The following is a 14,159-nucleotide window of genomic DNA, read 5'->3' on the forward strand; positions in this document are numbered from 1 at the left end:
TGCCACGGGTGCTAGGCCTACCTACATAAGTGAGGAACCATTTTTATCAAGTGACTTGGGGGAATGCTGGGTGGAAGGAAGTGTGGTGCCCCTCAGATTCCAGAACTTTGTAGCACCGAAATGTGAGGAAAGTGTTTCCTTAGCCTAGTTTTGAGGTTGGCAAAGGATTATGGGTGACGGAACCCAGTGAGAGCCCCACAAGGCACCCCATTATGGATTCCCCTAGGTGTCTACTTTCCATAAATGTATAGGTTTGGTAGGTTTCCCTAGGTGCTGGCTGAGCTACAGTCCAAAATCCACAGCTAGGCACTTTGCAAAAAACAAATCATTTTTCAATGGAAAAATTAGATTTGTCCACGTTGGTTTTGGGGCTTTTCCTGTTGCGGGCACTAGGCCTATCCACACAAGTGAGGTACCATTTTTATCAGGAGACATTGGGGAAACACAGAATAGGAGAACAAGTGTTATTGCCAATTGTTTTTCTCTACATTTTTGCCTTCCAAATGCAAGGCTGTGTGTAAGAAAGAAGTAATTTTAAGAAATGCCATGTAATTCACATGGTAGTATGGAGAAACCCAAATTCAGAGATGTGCAAATAAACACTGTTTCTAAAGTCCTTATCTTGTGCCCATTCATTTTGGAAATACAAAGGTTTCCTTGATACCTATTTTTCACTCTTTATATTTTACCAAATGAATTGCTGTATACCCGGTATACAATGAAAACCTACAGCAAGTTGCAGCCCATTTATTGGCTCTGGGTACCTACGGTTCTTGATGAAACTACAAGCCCTATATTTCCCCGCAACCAGAAGAGTCCAGCAGAAGTAATGGTATATTGTTTTCAAAAATCTGCCATAGCTGGAATACCTTCCAGAAGAATATGTGGACAGAAATGGCTGTTTTTTTCAACTCAATTTCATGTTTTTTAAATTTCAGCTGTTATTTTCTGTAAGAAAAAACGTAAAGGATCTCCACAAATGACCCCTTGCTGAATTCAGAATGCTGTTTACTTTTCAGAAATGTTTAGCTGCCTGGAATCCAGCACTGGTTTCACACCCATTTCGGTCAGTAACTGGAAGGAGACTGAAAGCACAAACAATAGTAAACATGGGGTATGTCCCAGTGAAATGCCAAAACTGTGTTGAAAATGTGGTTTTCTGATTCAAGTCTGCCTGTTCCTGAAAGCTGGGGAGGTGGTGATTTTAGCACCACAAACACTTTGTTGATGATATTGGCAGGGAAAAAACAGATGCTTTCTTCTGCATTTTTCAAATTTTTAAAAAAAAAAAAAAAAAAAAAAAAAGCACACACACACATTTCAGCTGTATTTTGGCTAATTTCTTAGTTTCCTCAAGGGGGACCCACAAACTCTGGGTACCTTAACAATCCTGAGAATGTTGGGAAAAAAGGATGTAAATTTGGCATCGATAGCTTATGTGAACAAAAAGTAATGGGGGCCTTATCGCGAACTAGCCCAAACAGCCAAAAAAGGGCTCAGCACTGGGGGGAAGAGGGGAAAGCTCAGCAGCTAAGGGGTTAATGATCGCAGGGATGAAGTGAGGCTGGGGGAATGTGCGACCCCCGCCCAGGACTCCATGGCACCCCTGGAGATTGCGACCCTCAGACTGAAGACCTCTGATCTACAATATTCATGCTTCCAAAACCTACGTTCTCCCACTCTGGATCATATTCATCAGAAAGTGGTTAGTACCAATAGTTGCACTGGGTGAATTTTCCTTAGGGGCGTTGAGAAAGAGTGAAGGGGTAGGGAAGCTGCTAGCTACGCTTCTGGGAGGATGTCTTAATACAAATGTGCACACACTACTGTGTCTATTTTCTAACATACTGTGGGTTGGTGTAATTAAGTCTCAGCCTCCCATGTTAGCCCTATGCCCTCACTGACTTCCACCAAGTGACCGCTAAGAAGAGGACGTGTACGCACCATTTCAACCTGTGGGAGGGTGAGAGGTGTTGCACTGTGCAGTTCCTGCCATCAGGAAGGACTGCCATGAGTTGGCCATAATTGCTCAGTGTATGCATCCAGGGGAAGAACAGTGTGGGAGACGAACTCTGGGTTGCCTAGTTGGGTTACGTCAACTCACAATGTCCTTTACCTATTTGTGAAGAAAACCAACTGTGAACTTATCAAACGTGGGGCGTTGGCCATGGCAATGCTAATGGGCCAGAAAAATTGTAAAGAAAGCTGACTAGCCAGCAGGTTTCCTTTGCCACGGCCAATAACAAAGTGTTCATTAAGGCTCCACTGGTTTTAGCTGGACAGCTGTGTCAACGTTAGGTTCACGTAGATTTATTTTGCCTACCAAACTACAGGCAACATACCAATCAAAGAATTAACTAACTGCTAGAACCACGTTGCGAACCTCAGTATGTCTTATTTGGTCTGAGGATGGGCCTTTATTTCGGTTTCAAACGAGGGCGCAAAATTCAGCTGAAAGGGAAGTAGCAGTGAAACATCTAGGTATATTTAATTTAGCTTGTAGGGAATCTGAAGATATAGGTAGCAAAGAAGAAAACAAGTTACTTTCCTGTAACTACAGTTATCCAGTATTGGTATCTTTCATACATTCACATGCTTGAATCATCCCCGTCGAAGTGGGAGTCCCACGGTACATAAAATAGCAATAAATAATAAATAAATATTTTTTTGCCATAGGCTATAATGGAGCCAGAGCTTGCTCATATAGCCTATCCATGTCCTTTTGTGAAAGGACCCAAACCTGCCTGCTGTCCAATCAGGCACCAGCACCCTCTAGAACCTTCTCCAGAGAAGCTCCCTTCCTCAGATTTTCCAGCACGAGAGTGAAAAATTAAAACCTGAGAGGAAATGCGAGCATCAAAGGGGAGGCGGGTGGGTCGCATGTGAATTTATGAAAGATACCAATACTGGATAACTGTAGTTACAGGTAAGTAACTTGTTTTCTTATCCAGTATTGGATCTTTCATAAATTCACATGCTTGAATCTGAATAGACAGCAGTATGGTTGATAAACATTGTATCCAGCGTGGGTGGAGGGTGCGAGCATGAATACCCTCTATCTCAAGTATAAATAATAATAATCATAATAATAATAATAATCATAGGAAACTCATACATTTCTGACCGTGAGTTACGAAGGAATACAGATACTTCAAGTACGTGTATATATATATATATATACACATACATATATACATATATATATATATATATATATAATTCATGTATATGCATACACATTCATAAGTACATACGTACACTTTACATATTCACATGGAAGCATAATAGAAAAATGGTTATTTGTATCTCAAACCATATGACTAAGGAAAAGTCTCACCTTAATGAAAGAGATGGCGTAGCACAGCTTGTCCTACTAGAGAGTCAGTTCTTTGTGATGACTCCAAACAATAGTGCTGCGTAAAGGAGTGCGTAGTTTTCCATGTCGCAGCCTGGCACATTTTTTCAAGGGCAATACCGTGAAACAAAGCAGCCGATGTGGAGACTGCTCTTGTGGAGTGGGCTCTCGGGCACCTAGTCAAGGGTTTTCCTGCCTTGGTGTGACAAAATTGGATTGTTGAAGAAATCCATCGGGCTATAGTGGCCTTGGTTACTCCTGTTCCCTGACGTCCCAGAGAATAAGATACTAGGAGTTGGTCTGATTTCCTGATGTGCTTGGTACTTTGCAGGTAACATTTTAGGCATTGTTTAATGTCCAAAGAATGGAGAGTTCTCTCTGCTATCGTAGTAGGTTTTGGAAAAAAGTTTCGTAGAATAATGGGTTCATTGAGGTGGAACGAAGATGGAACTTTGGGAATATATTTGGGATTGGTTCAGAGCATAACGAAATCCTCAGAAAAAACTAAAAAGGGTTCTTTAGTAGTAAACGCCTGTATATCACTGACTCTTCTGGTAGAGGTGAGAGCGAGCAAGGTTGACACTTTCCAGGTGATGTACTTGAGTTCAGCTCTATGGATGGGTTCAAAAGGGGCTTTCATGAGTTGGGAGAGAACACTATTAAGGTGCCACTCTGGCGGAGGTAAGCGTACCGGAGGAAAGGTGCGGAACAGCCCTTTCATAAACTGTTTGATGACTCTGGTTGAACCAATAGACGGCATGTTAGCCGATCGTCTGTAAGAGGCTATAGCTGCTAGGTGAATCTTGACTGATGCATAGGAAAGACCAGCTTTGGAAAGGGAGAGCAGGTAAGGAAGAATTTGCTCAGGATTGATTTGAAATGGGTGAAAATTGTTCTGAGAACACCAAACACAGAACCTCTTCCATTTTAGTTTGTATGTCTTGTTCGTGCTCTCTGCTCGTGCTTTAGATAATATGAGCCTACATTCTTGGTCGATGTTCATATCTTGGAACTCTCTGAACTCAGGAGCCAAGCATGCAAGTGCAGTGAAGTTGGGTCGGGATGTAAGATGAGACCCTGATTCTTCGATAGAAGATTGTGGTTGCAAGGGAGACGGACTGGATTGGCTACTGACCGGAGGAGGAGCTCCGTGTACCCCTACTGCCTCGGCCACTTGGGGGCTATGAGAATGATCTTGCAGCATTCGGTCTTCATTTTCCTGAGGAGTCTGGGAATCAGTGGAATGGGGGGAAAAGCGTATGCAAAGATCCCGGACCATCTTATCAAAAGAGCATTTCCCCACGACCCCGGGAGTGGGTATCGACTGGCGTAAAACTGGCATTTGGCGTTCAGATTGGTGGCGAACAGGTCTAGGATCGGCCGACCCCATCGTTGGAAAATGCTCTCGAGTATGGTCTGGTTGAGTTCCCACTTGTGACAGTTGTCGTCTGTCCTGCTGAGAGAGTCCGCTAGAGCATTGTTGACCCCCGCCAGGTGCTCTGCCCTGAGGCGGATGTTGTTCCATGTGAGCCAGTTCCAGAGAGACTGAGCTGCCCTTGAGAGGGAGAGGGATCTTGTTCCTCCCTGCTTGTTGATGTAGAACATGCTTGTTGTGTTGTCTGTTCTGACTAACACTGATGATCCTGCAATGCGTGGCAGGAAAGCTTTGAGCGTAAGATGAATCGCCTTCAGTTCTAACAGATTTATGTGCATCTCTTTTTGGAGCTTGGACCATCTGCCTTGAATGCGCATGTCCTGTAAGTGGCCTCCCCATCCTTCCAAAGAGGCGTCCGTGGTGATAACGAAATCTGCTATTGGTGCCAGAAAGGTTAGACCGTGGGAGAGGTGGTTGATGTGAGACCACCATTCTAACGTCTGCCGAATCCTTGGTGTGATAGTTATTAAGTCGTCGAAGGATCCTTGTGACTGGGTCCATTGAAGTTGTAGTTCTTCTTGTAGAGGCCTCATTTTGAGTCTTGCCAGCGGTACTAGGACTATGGCTGCGGAAATCATGCCCAGAAGCGATTTGAATAGTCGTACTGAAACAAACTTTCTTGCGGAGATTGTGACAGCCAATTGGGTCAGCTTCGTCTGCCTTGCTAGGGTAAGATATGCCTTGTTTTGGATAATGTCCAATTCTGCTCCCAGGAAAACTCTCCTGCGTGCGGGAAACACTACTGACTTTTGTAGGTTCACTGTTAGACCCAAACTGTTGAATAGTCTTAGGCAGGCATCTGTGGCTTTTGAGGCTAGTAGAGATGACGGAGCTTTTATGAGCCAGTCGTCCAGCTAAGGGAACACCTGGAAACCCTTGCTTCTGAGGGAGGCTGCGACTGGGGCAAGGCATTTCGTGAAGATTCTCTGAGCTGATCTGAGGCCAAATGGCAGGACTCTGAATTGATAATGGGCACCGGCTACTGTAAAACAGAGACATTTTCGATGTTTTTGGTGTATTGGAACGTGGAAGTAGGCGTCCTGGAGATCTAAAGTTGTCATAAAATCTCCAGGATTCAAGAGGTGCAAGATATCTGACAGTGTGATCATCCTGAAGGATTGTTTCCGAAGGAACTTGTTGAGTTTCCTGAGGTCTAGTATAGGACGCCACTCTCCTGACTTCTTCCTTATGAGGAAAAAACGGGAGTAGAATCCGGGACCCCGTTGCTGCAGAGGAACTCTCTCTATAGCCCCTTTGGCCAGAAGGCTGAAGACTTCCGCTTGAAGCAGACAAAGGTGGAGAGAGCTGCCTGATGTTGGTGGGTGAAGCGGTGGCTTTTGTGTGAACTCCAGGGTATGACCTCTTGTCACTATATCCAGCACCCACTTGTCTGATGTTATCTTCTTCCACTCTTGGATGAAGTTGGAAATGTTTGCTCCTATTTGTTGATGTTGCGGGCACTGAGGGAGCATAGTCGGTGCCTGTGGAAGATCATTGCTTTCTGGGTTGATCTCTGGATTGTGAACCCTGCCTTCGTTTCCCTCCTTGTCTGGTATAGAAGGCAGTCGATGATTGCCTGTACTGCTGGTGGTATGAAGGCCTGTACTGGGATTGCTGGTATTGTCTATGAAAGGAACCTCAAAATGAGGTGAAACCTCTCCCTCTAGCCCCTCGAAAGGGCTGCTTCCTGTACTGCAGGGTACCCAGGGACTTGGCCGTGTCTGTGTCCGTCTTAATGGTTTGAAGTGCGTCATCCACATGTTTGCAAAACAGAGATTCCCCATCGTAAGGCATGTCTAGAATTCGGGACTGCACTTCTGGTCTGAAAGATGTGGCCTTGAACCAACCTTGTCGTCGTAAGACAGCGGCACCCGCTAGTTGGCGGAAACCAGTAGAGGCTATGTCCAGAGCGCAGTCGATAATCTCTTCCGACGCACGCTCACCTTCCTGTAGGATCTTTCGTGCCTCTTCTTGCTTATTTTCTGGGATGAGGTCCAGGAAAGGTTGCATGTCAGACCACATTTGACGATCATATTGGCCTAAAATTGCTAATGAATTTGCTGCCCTGACAGTGATTGCAGACATGGAGGAGAATCTCTTGCCTATATTATCCAGTCTGCGACCTTCCTTGTTTGGAAGTGGAGATAGGCTTTGATGGATTTTTGGAGCGTCTTTGAGCAGCCTGTGAGATGACCGAATCAGGCTTTGGATGGCCAGTAAGGCATGCCGGAGAATCTTGGGTTGCCTTATATTTTTTATCCAGTTTTTGTGGAACTGGAGGAACCGTAGCCGGATTCCGCATAATTTTTGTGCCCTCGCTCCATATATAATCAATAATCGGAATGGACCGTACCGACTTCCGTGATTGTTCTTTGAAATCATGCAGGAAACATTCCGATTGGGAGACAGATGTTGGTAGGTGGAAACGTACTGCGGCTCTGTCCATAAGATTATGGAAACCACCTATGTCCTAGGGCGGAGAATCAGAGGGGCGAGGAGGTGGTGGAGAAGGAGTGGGGGCCAAGTAATCATCCCATTCCTCGGTAGGATGTTGTGGGGTGGAAATTTCTCCTTCTTGTTCTTCTTCCCCTGAAGTGGAACCTTCATCTCTGGGGGGTGCAGCTAACACCGAATGTGATGTTGATTTTGGAGTAGCTGGAGGAGGAGGAGCATTAACTGGCGTCACCGTAGAGACCGGCGCCGGTGGTTGACCTTCCGCTGGAAACCTTCTCCTATAATCCTGAAGCATGGATTGTAAAGCGGTTGGATAAATGTCCTGTGCAGGTAGATTTCTGATGCTGACCATGGCTCGGAGATCTGGAGACCTGGAAGAGGTAGGAGTGGCCTCAACCTGTCTACTAGGCATCACTGCTGTCGATGGCGCGAAAGTTGATGCAGCCGTGGATGGTACAGATTTTTCCGTCGACGGTGGTCTCGTCGACGGTGGCGTCGCCGACGATGGTTTCATCGACGATGGTCTCGCCGACGATGGTCTCGCCGACAATGGTTTAGTCGACGGTAGTGTCGTCGACGGTAGTGTCGACGACGGTAGTTTCTTTGACCCCGTCGATGGCGATAGCGCCGATGAGAATGGCGTCGCTGAAGTTATAGTCGACGGGCAGTCGTCGACGGTGCCGATGGAGTCTGGAGAGAGGGGATCGGATCCCTTACCGTCAATGTTAAGGTCGTCGACGCTGACGACGGTCTCGTCGACGAAGTGGAGACGGTAGATGTAGGTACCGTCGTCGTCACGGTCGTCAACGGTGTTGTCGTCGTTGATCTAATTTTTAGAGTCATTTTTCCAGAAGTGGAAGGCTCTGAAGAAGGAGATAGATGGTAGGACTCCTTCTTTTGAAGAGGAGAGGAAGGCTCAGAGGAGATTGAAGTCTGTAAGCCCTTCCCATGATGAGATTGCTGCCTCTTCCTGGATTTTTCTATGTGGCCTAGGTCCTCAGATCTGGACCTTTTATGTGGCCTCTCTGACCCACTCTCCTCACCTGAAGTACAGGATTTGGCCTGTAACCATGTCAGGAGCCTGCCCTCCCGGTCTCTGAGGATCTTTGTGGAGAAGGTGCGACATATTTTGCAGTCCTTAACCTGATGTTGTGGGTAGAGACAGTACAAACAGTCTTTATGTGGGTCATCCACATGGAGCCTTTACTTCCCACAGGTCTTGCAAGGGCGGAAAAGGCCTTTTCTAGAAGAATCTGACATATTTGAAGCTTTCTTGAGAGAAAATCTCTGAAGTAGAAGAAAAAACTGAGCAGAGCTCAGGGAGACTCCCTTCACACGACGTGCGGTAGAAAATCTGAGGAAGGAAGCTTCTCTGGAGAAGGTTCTAGAGGGTGCTGGTGCATGATTGGACAGCAGGTAGGTTTGGGTCCTTTCACAAAAGGACATGGATAGGCTATATGAGCAAGCTCTGGCACCATTATAGCCTATGGCAAAAAAAATGTTATTTATTATTTATTGCTATTTTATGTACCGTGGGACTCCCACTTCGACGACGGGGATGATTCAAGCATGTGAATTTATGAAAGATCCAATACTGGATAAAATATTGTTTGCTGGCCCTGCATAGATATATTATTTGGGACATGCTGTTGTTGATTGCAGTGAAATGCATATGTGCCGGCAGAAAATACAATGCTGCTGTGTTACCAATCAAAAATACTTCATTCAGAACAAGACCAACCTTGGTCTTGAAATTTTCATCTTCACAAACTAATATACAGAAAAAGGATGTCTGGTTTCAGTCAAGTGTCTTGCTCAAGTAATGCTCAGACTGTAGTTTAAGAGACAACTTACGCAACCCAAGCCATTCAATATAAGGCCCTCAAGAGGTCACCTCAGGCTTATAAATTGTGCAGTCACAACAGAGTTAGTCCTTCAAAAAACAACCAGCATTAGCAAAACCAATAGGTCTCACCTATTTGAGAGTTATTGGTTTTGCCAATGTATTTTAACCATGTTGTACAGCAGCGTGGCTGCTGTTCAGCATTGCTAAAGTAATGGCCTGCCAAGGAGAGTGGCATAGTGGTGTAGAAAAGAGTGGAGTAGGGTGGCCTGGAGTGGAGTGGTGCAGAGTACAGAGGAGTGGCTTTGTGTGGAGTGGAATGGATTAGAGTCGGACGGAGTGGAGTGGCGTAAAGTGGAGTGGCATAGGGTAAAATGGCGTAGAGTGGGGTGGCGTAGAGTGGAATGGAGTGGTAAACAATGGAGTGGCGTAGCGTGTCACAGAGTGGCATTGTGTGGAGTGAAGTGGATTGGCACAGAATGGTATATAGTAGACTTGTATAGAGTTAGGTGACAGAGTGGAGTAGAGTAGCATTAAGTGGGCATGGAGTGGCGTGGAGTGCTGTAGAGTGTCAGTGTGTGGAACGGAGTGGTGCAGAGTAGAGTGGCAGAGTGAAGCACAGTCTCCTATAGTGCTATGGAGTGATGTAGAATAGAGTGGTACTGAATAAAGTGGCATAGTGTGGGGTGGCAAAGAGGGGTTGAGTGGAACAGAGTGGCATGTTGTAGAGTGCAAATGAATGGCTTAGAGTGGAGTGGCACAGACTGGCATGGCATAGAACAGAGTGGAGTGGCACAGAGTGCTGTAGAGTGACTGTATGGAGAGGAGTGGCGTAAACTGGCATAGAGTAAAGTGGCAGAGAGCAGAGTGGCAAGGAGTAAAGTGGCACAGAGTGGCGTGAAGTAGAGTGGCAGAGTGGAGTGGAACAGAGTGGCATGGCATAGAGTAGAGCTGCCTAGAGTAGAGTGGCACAGAGTAGTACAATTGTGGGTGTAAGTAACAAAAGTGTCAATAGAGATGGCAGATAGGGTGAAAGCAACATAAATAGGCCATACGCCTCTGTTGAAAGTAGGAAAGCACACTGCACAGCCAGGAATAATGCTAAAACTCTTATAAATGGTAATAAATACAAGAAACAATGTGTGCAAAAAGACTAGGAAGAACAAAGTTGAGGAAGGAAACATGTACTAGGTCCATACTCCAGGGAGTAGCTAACACAAGAATGGAATGGAAGCCTAAAGGAGCTAGGGAAATAAAAAATTGGCAAATGGGAGTGACAGCTAAACCACAAAAAATGGTATGCTGCGGGTGGTTTGTAAGCCCTCTGAATTGTAAACAATACATCGCACAGTAGAGCACCTGTGCTGTGTAGGCGAGACCTGAACACAATCCTAAAATTTAAAACAAGAAATAAATAAAGCATAAAGCATTCCTCTCTTGAAATTAATTAGGAAGTGGGCAAATGGCCACTCTGTACACTACAAGGTAGTGAAACACTTCCTAATTGGAAAAGATGGAACGCCAATTATGTGGATGCTACATGTTGAGCAGAACCCGCCCTGGCTTTGTCGTAGACTCCTGTTTTAGTAACAAGACTGCTGTATTTTGGGTGGCAGCTCCACTAAGTATGGGAGACTGAGTCTGATCCCACACCATGTGACAGCTCTCAGCCTAACCTTTCCGGCTAGCTAGCAGCACCTCACCAGTACAAAAGGTAAAGGTGGTCTTTGGCAGCCTATTGCATGAAATTCAGACTGCTCAGGAAAGTTGTAGTAGAGAAGATCATACACCTTTCTCTCAGTTATACAAGTTTCATACATGCAAAGATAAAAGGAAGCATAATCTTCATTCACTAGGTTTTACTGGAACAACTGCATTATATGTAAAAAGGCATGAATTGTGATTACGATAACACTATTACAGCAGTGACCAGGAAAGTGAAACACAGAAAGAGTTACACCATATTGTAGCAACAGCGTCCCTAATATCTCTATATACACTACTATGTTTCTACATGAGAGAAAATAGCAGTGGTAGCCCTAATCCACCCTTCTAATCCTGGGAAGGAAGCCCAAACTCCATACCTGTGTTAGAGGTAATGCAGAGGTCTGTTGGTCTGCTGGGTGTCCTTCCATGTAGACAACGAGGAAGCGTGAGGTTTCAGCAGAGACTGCAATGACGTGCTGCATGAGATAGCAAACTGGCTGGAATGTCCTCTAAGTTGGTGGGGGCAGCATGTTGTATTATAATAAAGCATCTTGTTGTTTTTAAGACTGCCCTGATGTGACAACACATATTGTTCAGAGTAGGGTAGACATTGCACTCTGTGGCCCGACAATACCCAGTAAACTATTGTGTAGAACCTCTGCGTGAGCACAGGATGAAATGTCGTGCAGAGAAATGAATAACAATTCTGCATGGGAGGGCAACTGATCTAAAATAATTAAACATTGCCACCAAAATGCTAATTGTTAAATTAATAAGAGGAATAAAATGACAAGTGTCTAGGTGAGAGGGCACAGGCATCGGACCCAAGCTAAAATGAATGTGCCTACATAAGCGCTAAAATAACCTCACAACAGCTTCCTTATAACGTTGATCTCGCTCACAGATATTAGTACAGATTTTCAAGTCAAGCCTTGTACGTGGCTAACTGAGAAGACCTTCCCATCTCTCCATGAAACTCCTGGGATTAATCCAGCCCCTCACAAGGGAACAAAAAACACAGAAGAGTCAGTAACAACCAGAGAGAGGAGTTCATGAACTGAGTAACCCACAAGTGACGCCAAGGGAATTGCCAGAAAATGAAATTACCATCCACCCCAAATTTAAACCAAGCTCTAATCATGCCAAGCATGCAAAGCGAACAAAGCCCTCTTTAGTAGTTCCTTCCACACTTTCATCCCTCTTCTGTTCACCTATCCATCCATCTATACAAAACACCCAGTCATCTTTTCATCTATCTACTTGTCCTCTTTCAACCATACTTTTTCCAGCCATTTTTACACCCATCTCCTCTTCTCCATCTGTTCATGCTTCCTTCCGCCTTGATCCTTTCATTCTGTCCACCAACCTTTCATCCTTCTATCCTTTCACTCTTCCATCCATTCATCCTTTCATCCTTCAGTCCTACCTTTCACCATTTTTCTTTTTTCCCATCACATTTTCTTCCTTACTGTTACCTCTCCTTCCTCCCCGTTTTTCTACCTCCTATCATATTTTCTCATTCTTACTTTTTCTTTCTTACCACTCTTATCCTCTCTCATCCTCATTTTTAGGGTTGAGCATTCAAGCGCTCTGTCCCTGTTGTAATCGCTCTGTGGGCTTTTAATCACACCCCTATCACGGCCAACACTTTTGTTGGTTCGTGGGCTTGCCATTTAAAATTTGCTTGATTTCATTAGTGAAAGGCACGCATAAGTCATGCCTTTTCTGGCACTCCCCACTCAAGAGCACCGACCAACTACTGAAAACATACGAGGCTCCATGCTTTACCTATGGTTTCTGGACTATTTTTTCTCTTTATTTCATAGACAGTGCGATCTCGCTGGGCATTAATCGAGCGCTGTTCATGACTACCAGCTTAATCCTAGCGCTCCTTCGTGAATTCAAAGTTTTACCCAGCACAATTGCACTTTTTTTTATTAATATGCAAAGGCGAAACCGGATCATTCTTTTTCTACTGATTAGTCACCTTCACGCTAATGGCGTGTCACTTTAAATCGGCTCCCTTATCTGAAATTGTATTACTTTTCATTTTGAGTTTATGTGGCAAGAAAAGTCAGGTTAGGAGTTTAAAACGCTAATAGTTCTAACTCAAGACCCATTGCATTGTAAATGCTTGTTTCTATTTGCCCCTCTGTCTGAGTTTTTCTCCTTCTCCGTTTGTCACCGTTTACGTCAGCCCACCGCTCGGACCCCTCTACCATGGTTTTTCCTACAGTGTTATTCATAAACATTTTGTCTGCCAACCTGTATACAGAAGAGGCACATTAACAACAAATTACAGTTTAAGTGGGACCCAGTTCACCAGCCCATCAGACTCAGTGACAGTCCCCACGAAGCTGACAGCACTTAAATAAGTCATGCTTTAACACCTTCACTTCACACCACAACTGTCTTCACATCATCAATTCTTGCCATTGATGTTTTTAGGTTTTACAGCACACTTAATTCAATGTCATGTTCAGCACACCACCTCTCTGCTTTTCTGACCGTACTCTACCACAAAAAGAAATTCATGTTGCTGTAAAGAGGCAAAGAAAACCAAAAGTTGAGTCCCATCTTAAGAGTTTATTTAGTTTTTGTGCCACCCAGCTTCAAAATGCATCAGACTCTTCCAATTACTGTAAAATTAGCGTTTGAGCCAGCCCGCTTCAAAACGCTTCAGACTCTTACAATTACTGTAAACTGGTAAACTAACACGGATCTTGACTTCTACAGCACTATACTAATGGAAGCAACTGGTTGTATGATTTTGAACGATCAAAGAAGGTGCAAGAATTCAGCTAGATTAGCTCCACGACCTGTTGAACAGAGATAGCGAATAAAGCCACATTTTCAATAAGCATGTTGATTTTGAGAGAGCTCATAGCAACTCACCGTTGAAGTGTAGGCTTCCCGATTGTGTTTGAGCATTTCAGTTCTATGATGGTGGACGCTTTCTTGGTGCTTCCACAAACGTATCCATTGGAATAACTAACAAACACAGTATCGCCTGAAAGAGAATTTCAACACACAATAGTAAATTAACCCTACTTTCTAATGTGAAAACTGACAGAAGCTTTGAGGCTGATGAGACCCTTAAAGCAATAAACAATTCCATGCATGTGTACATGTCATCAATCACAAATTAAATATGGGAGAAGTATAGCATGTACATCCACTGCATTTCCCACTTGTGTAACGTCTACCAGTTATTGCATACACCATTTACCCACAACTCAACTATCTGGAACTGAAATCTTGTCAGAGCATATGCACAGAACTTCCAAAAACATATTGGACAGACTCTGTAAGATGGAGCTTCTGTCCAGGAGTGTTGTGGGCTTCTGTGCTGGTGCTTCGTGCAC

General features: G+C 44.6%; 1 protein-coding gene across 1 annotated transcript in view; it reads right to left on the minus strand.

Moving 5' to 3' along the window:
* The window catches only part of IGF2R (insulin like growth factor 2 receptor), a 1,086,527-nt gene that overhangs the window by 75,434 nt on the left and 996,934 nt on the right, over positions 1 to 14,159 (minus strand). The window contains exon 42 of the mRNA XM_069235138.1: positions 13,690 to 13,804. Coding sequence (XP_069091239.1) covers positions 13,690 to 13,804 — 115 coding nt within the window. The remainder of the gene's footprint in view (positions 1 to 13,689; positions 13,805 to 14,159) is intronic.

This window comes from Pleurodeles waltl, chromosome 5 (assembly GCF_031143425.1).
Source record: "Pleurodeles waltl isolate 20211129_DDA chromosome 5, aPleWal1.hap1.20221129, whole genome shotgun sequence".
In the NCBI taxonomy this organism is placed as follows: Eukaryota; Metazoa; Chordata; class Amphibia; order Caudata; family Salamandridae; genus Pleurodeles; species Pleurodeles waltl.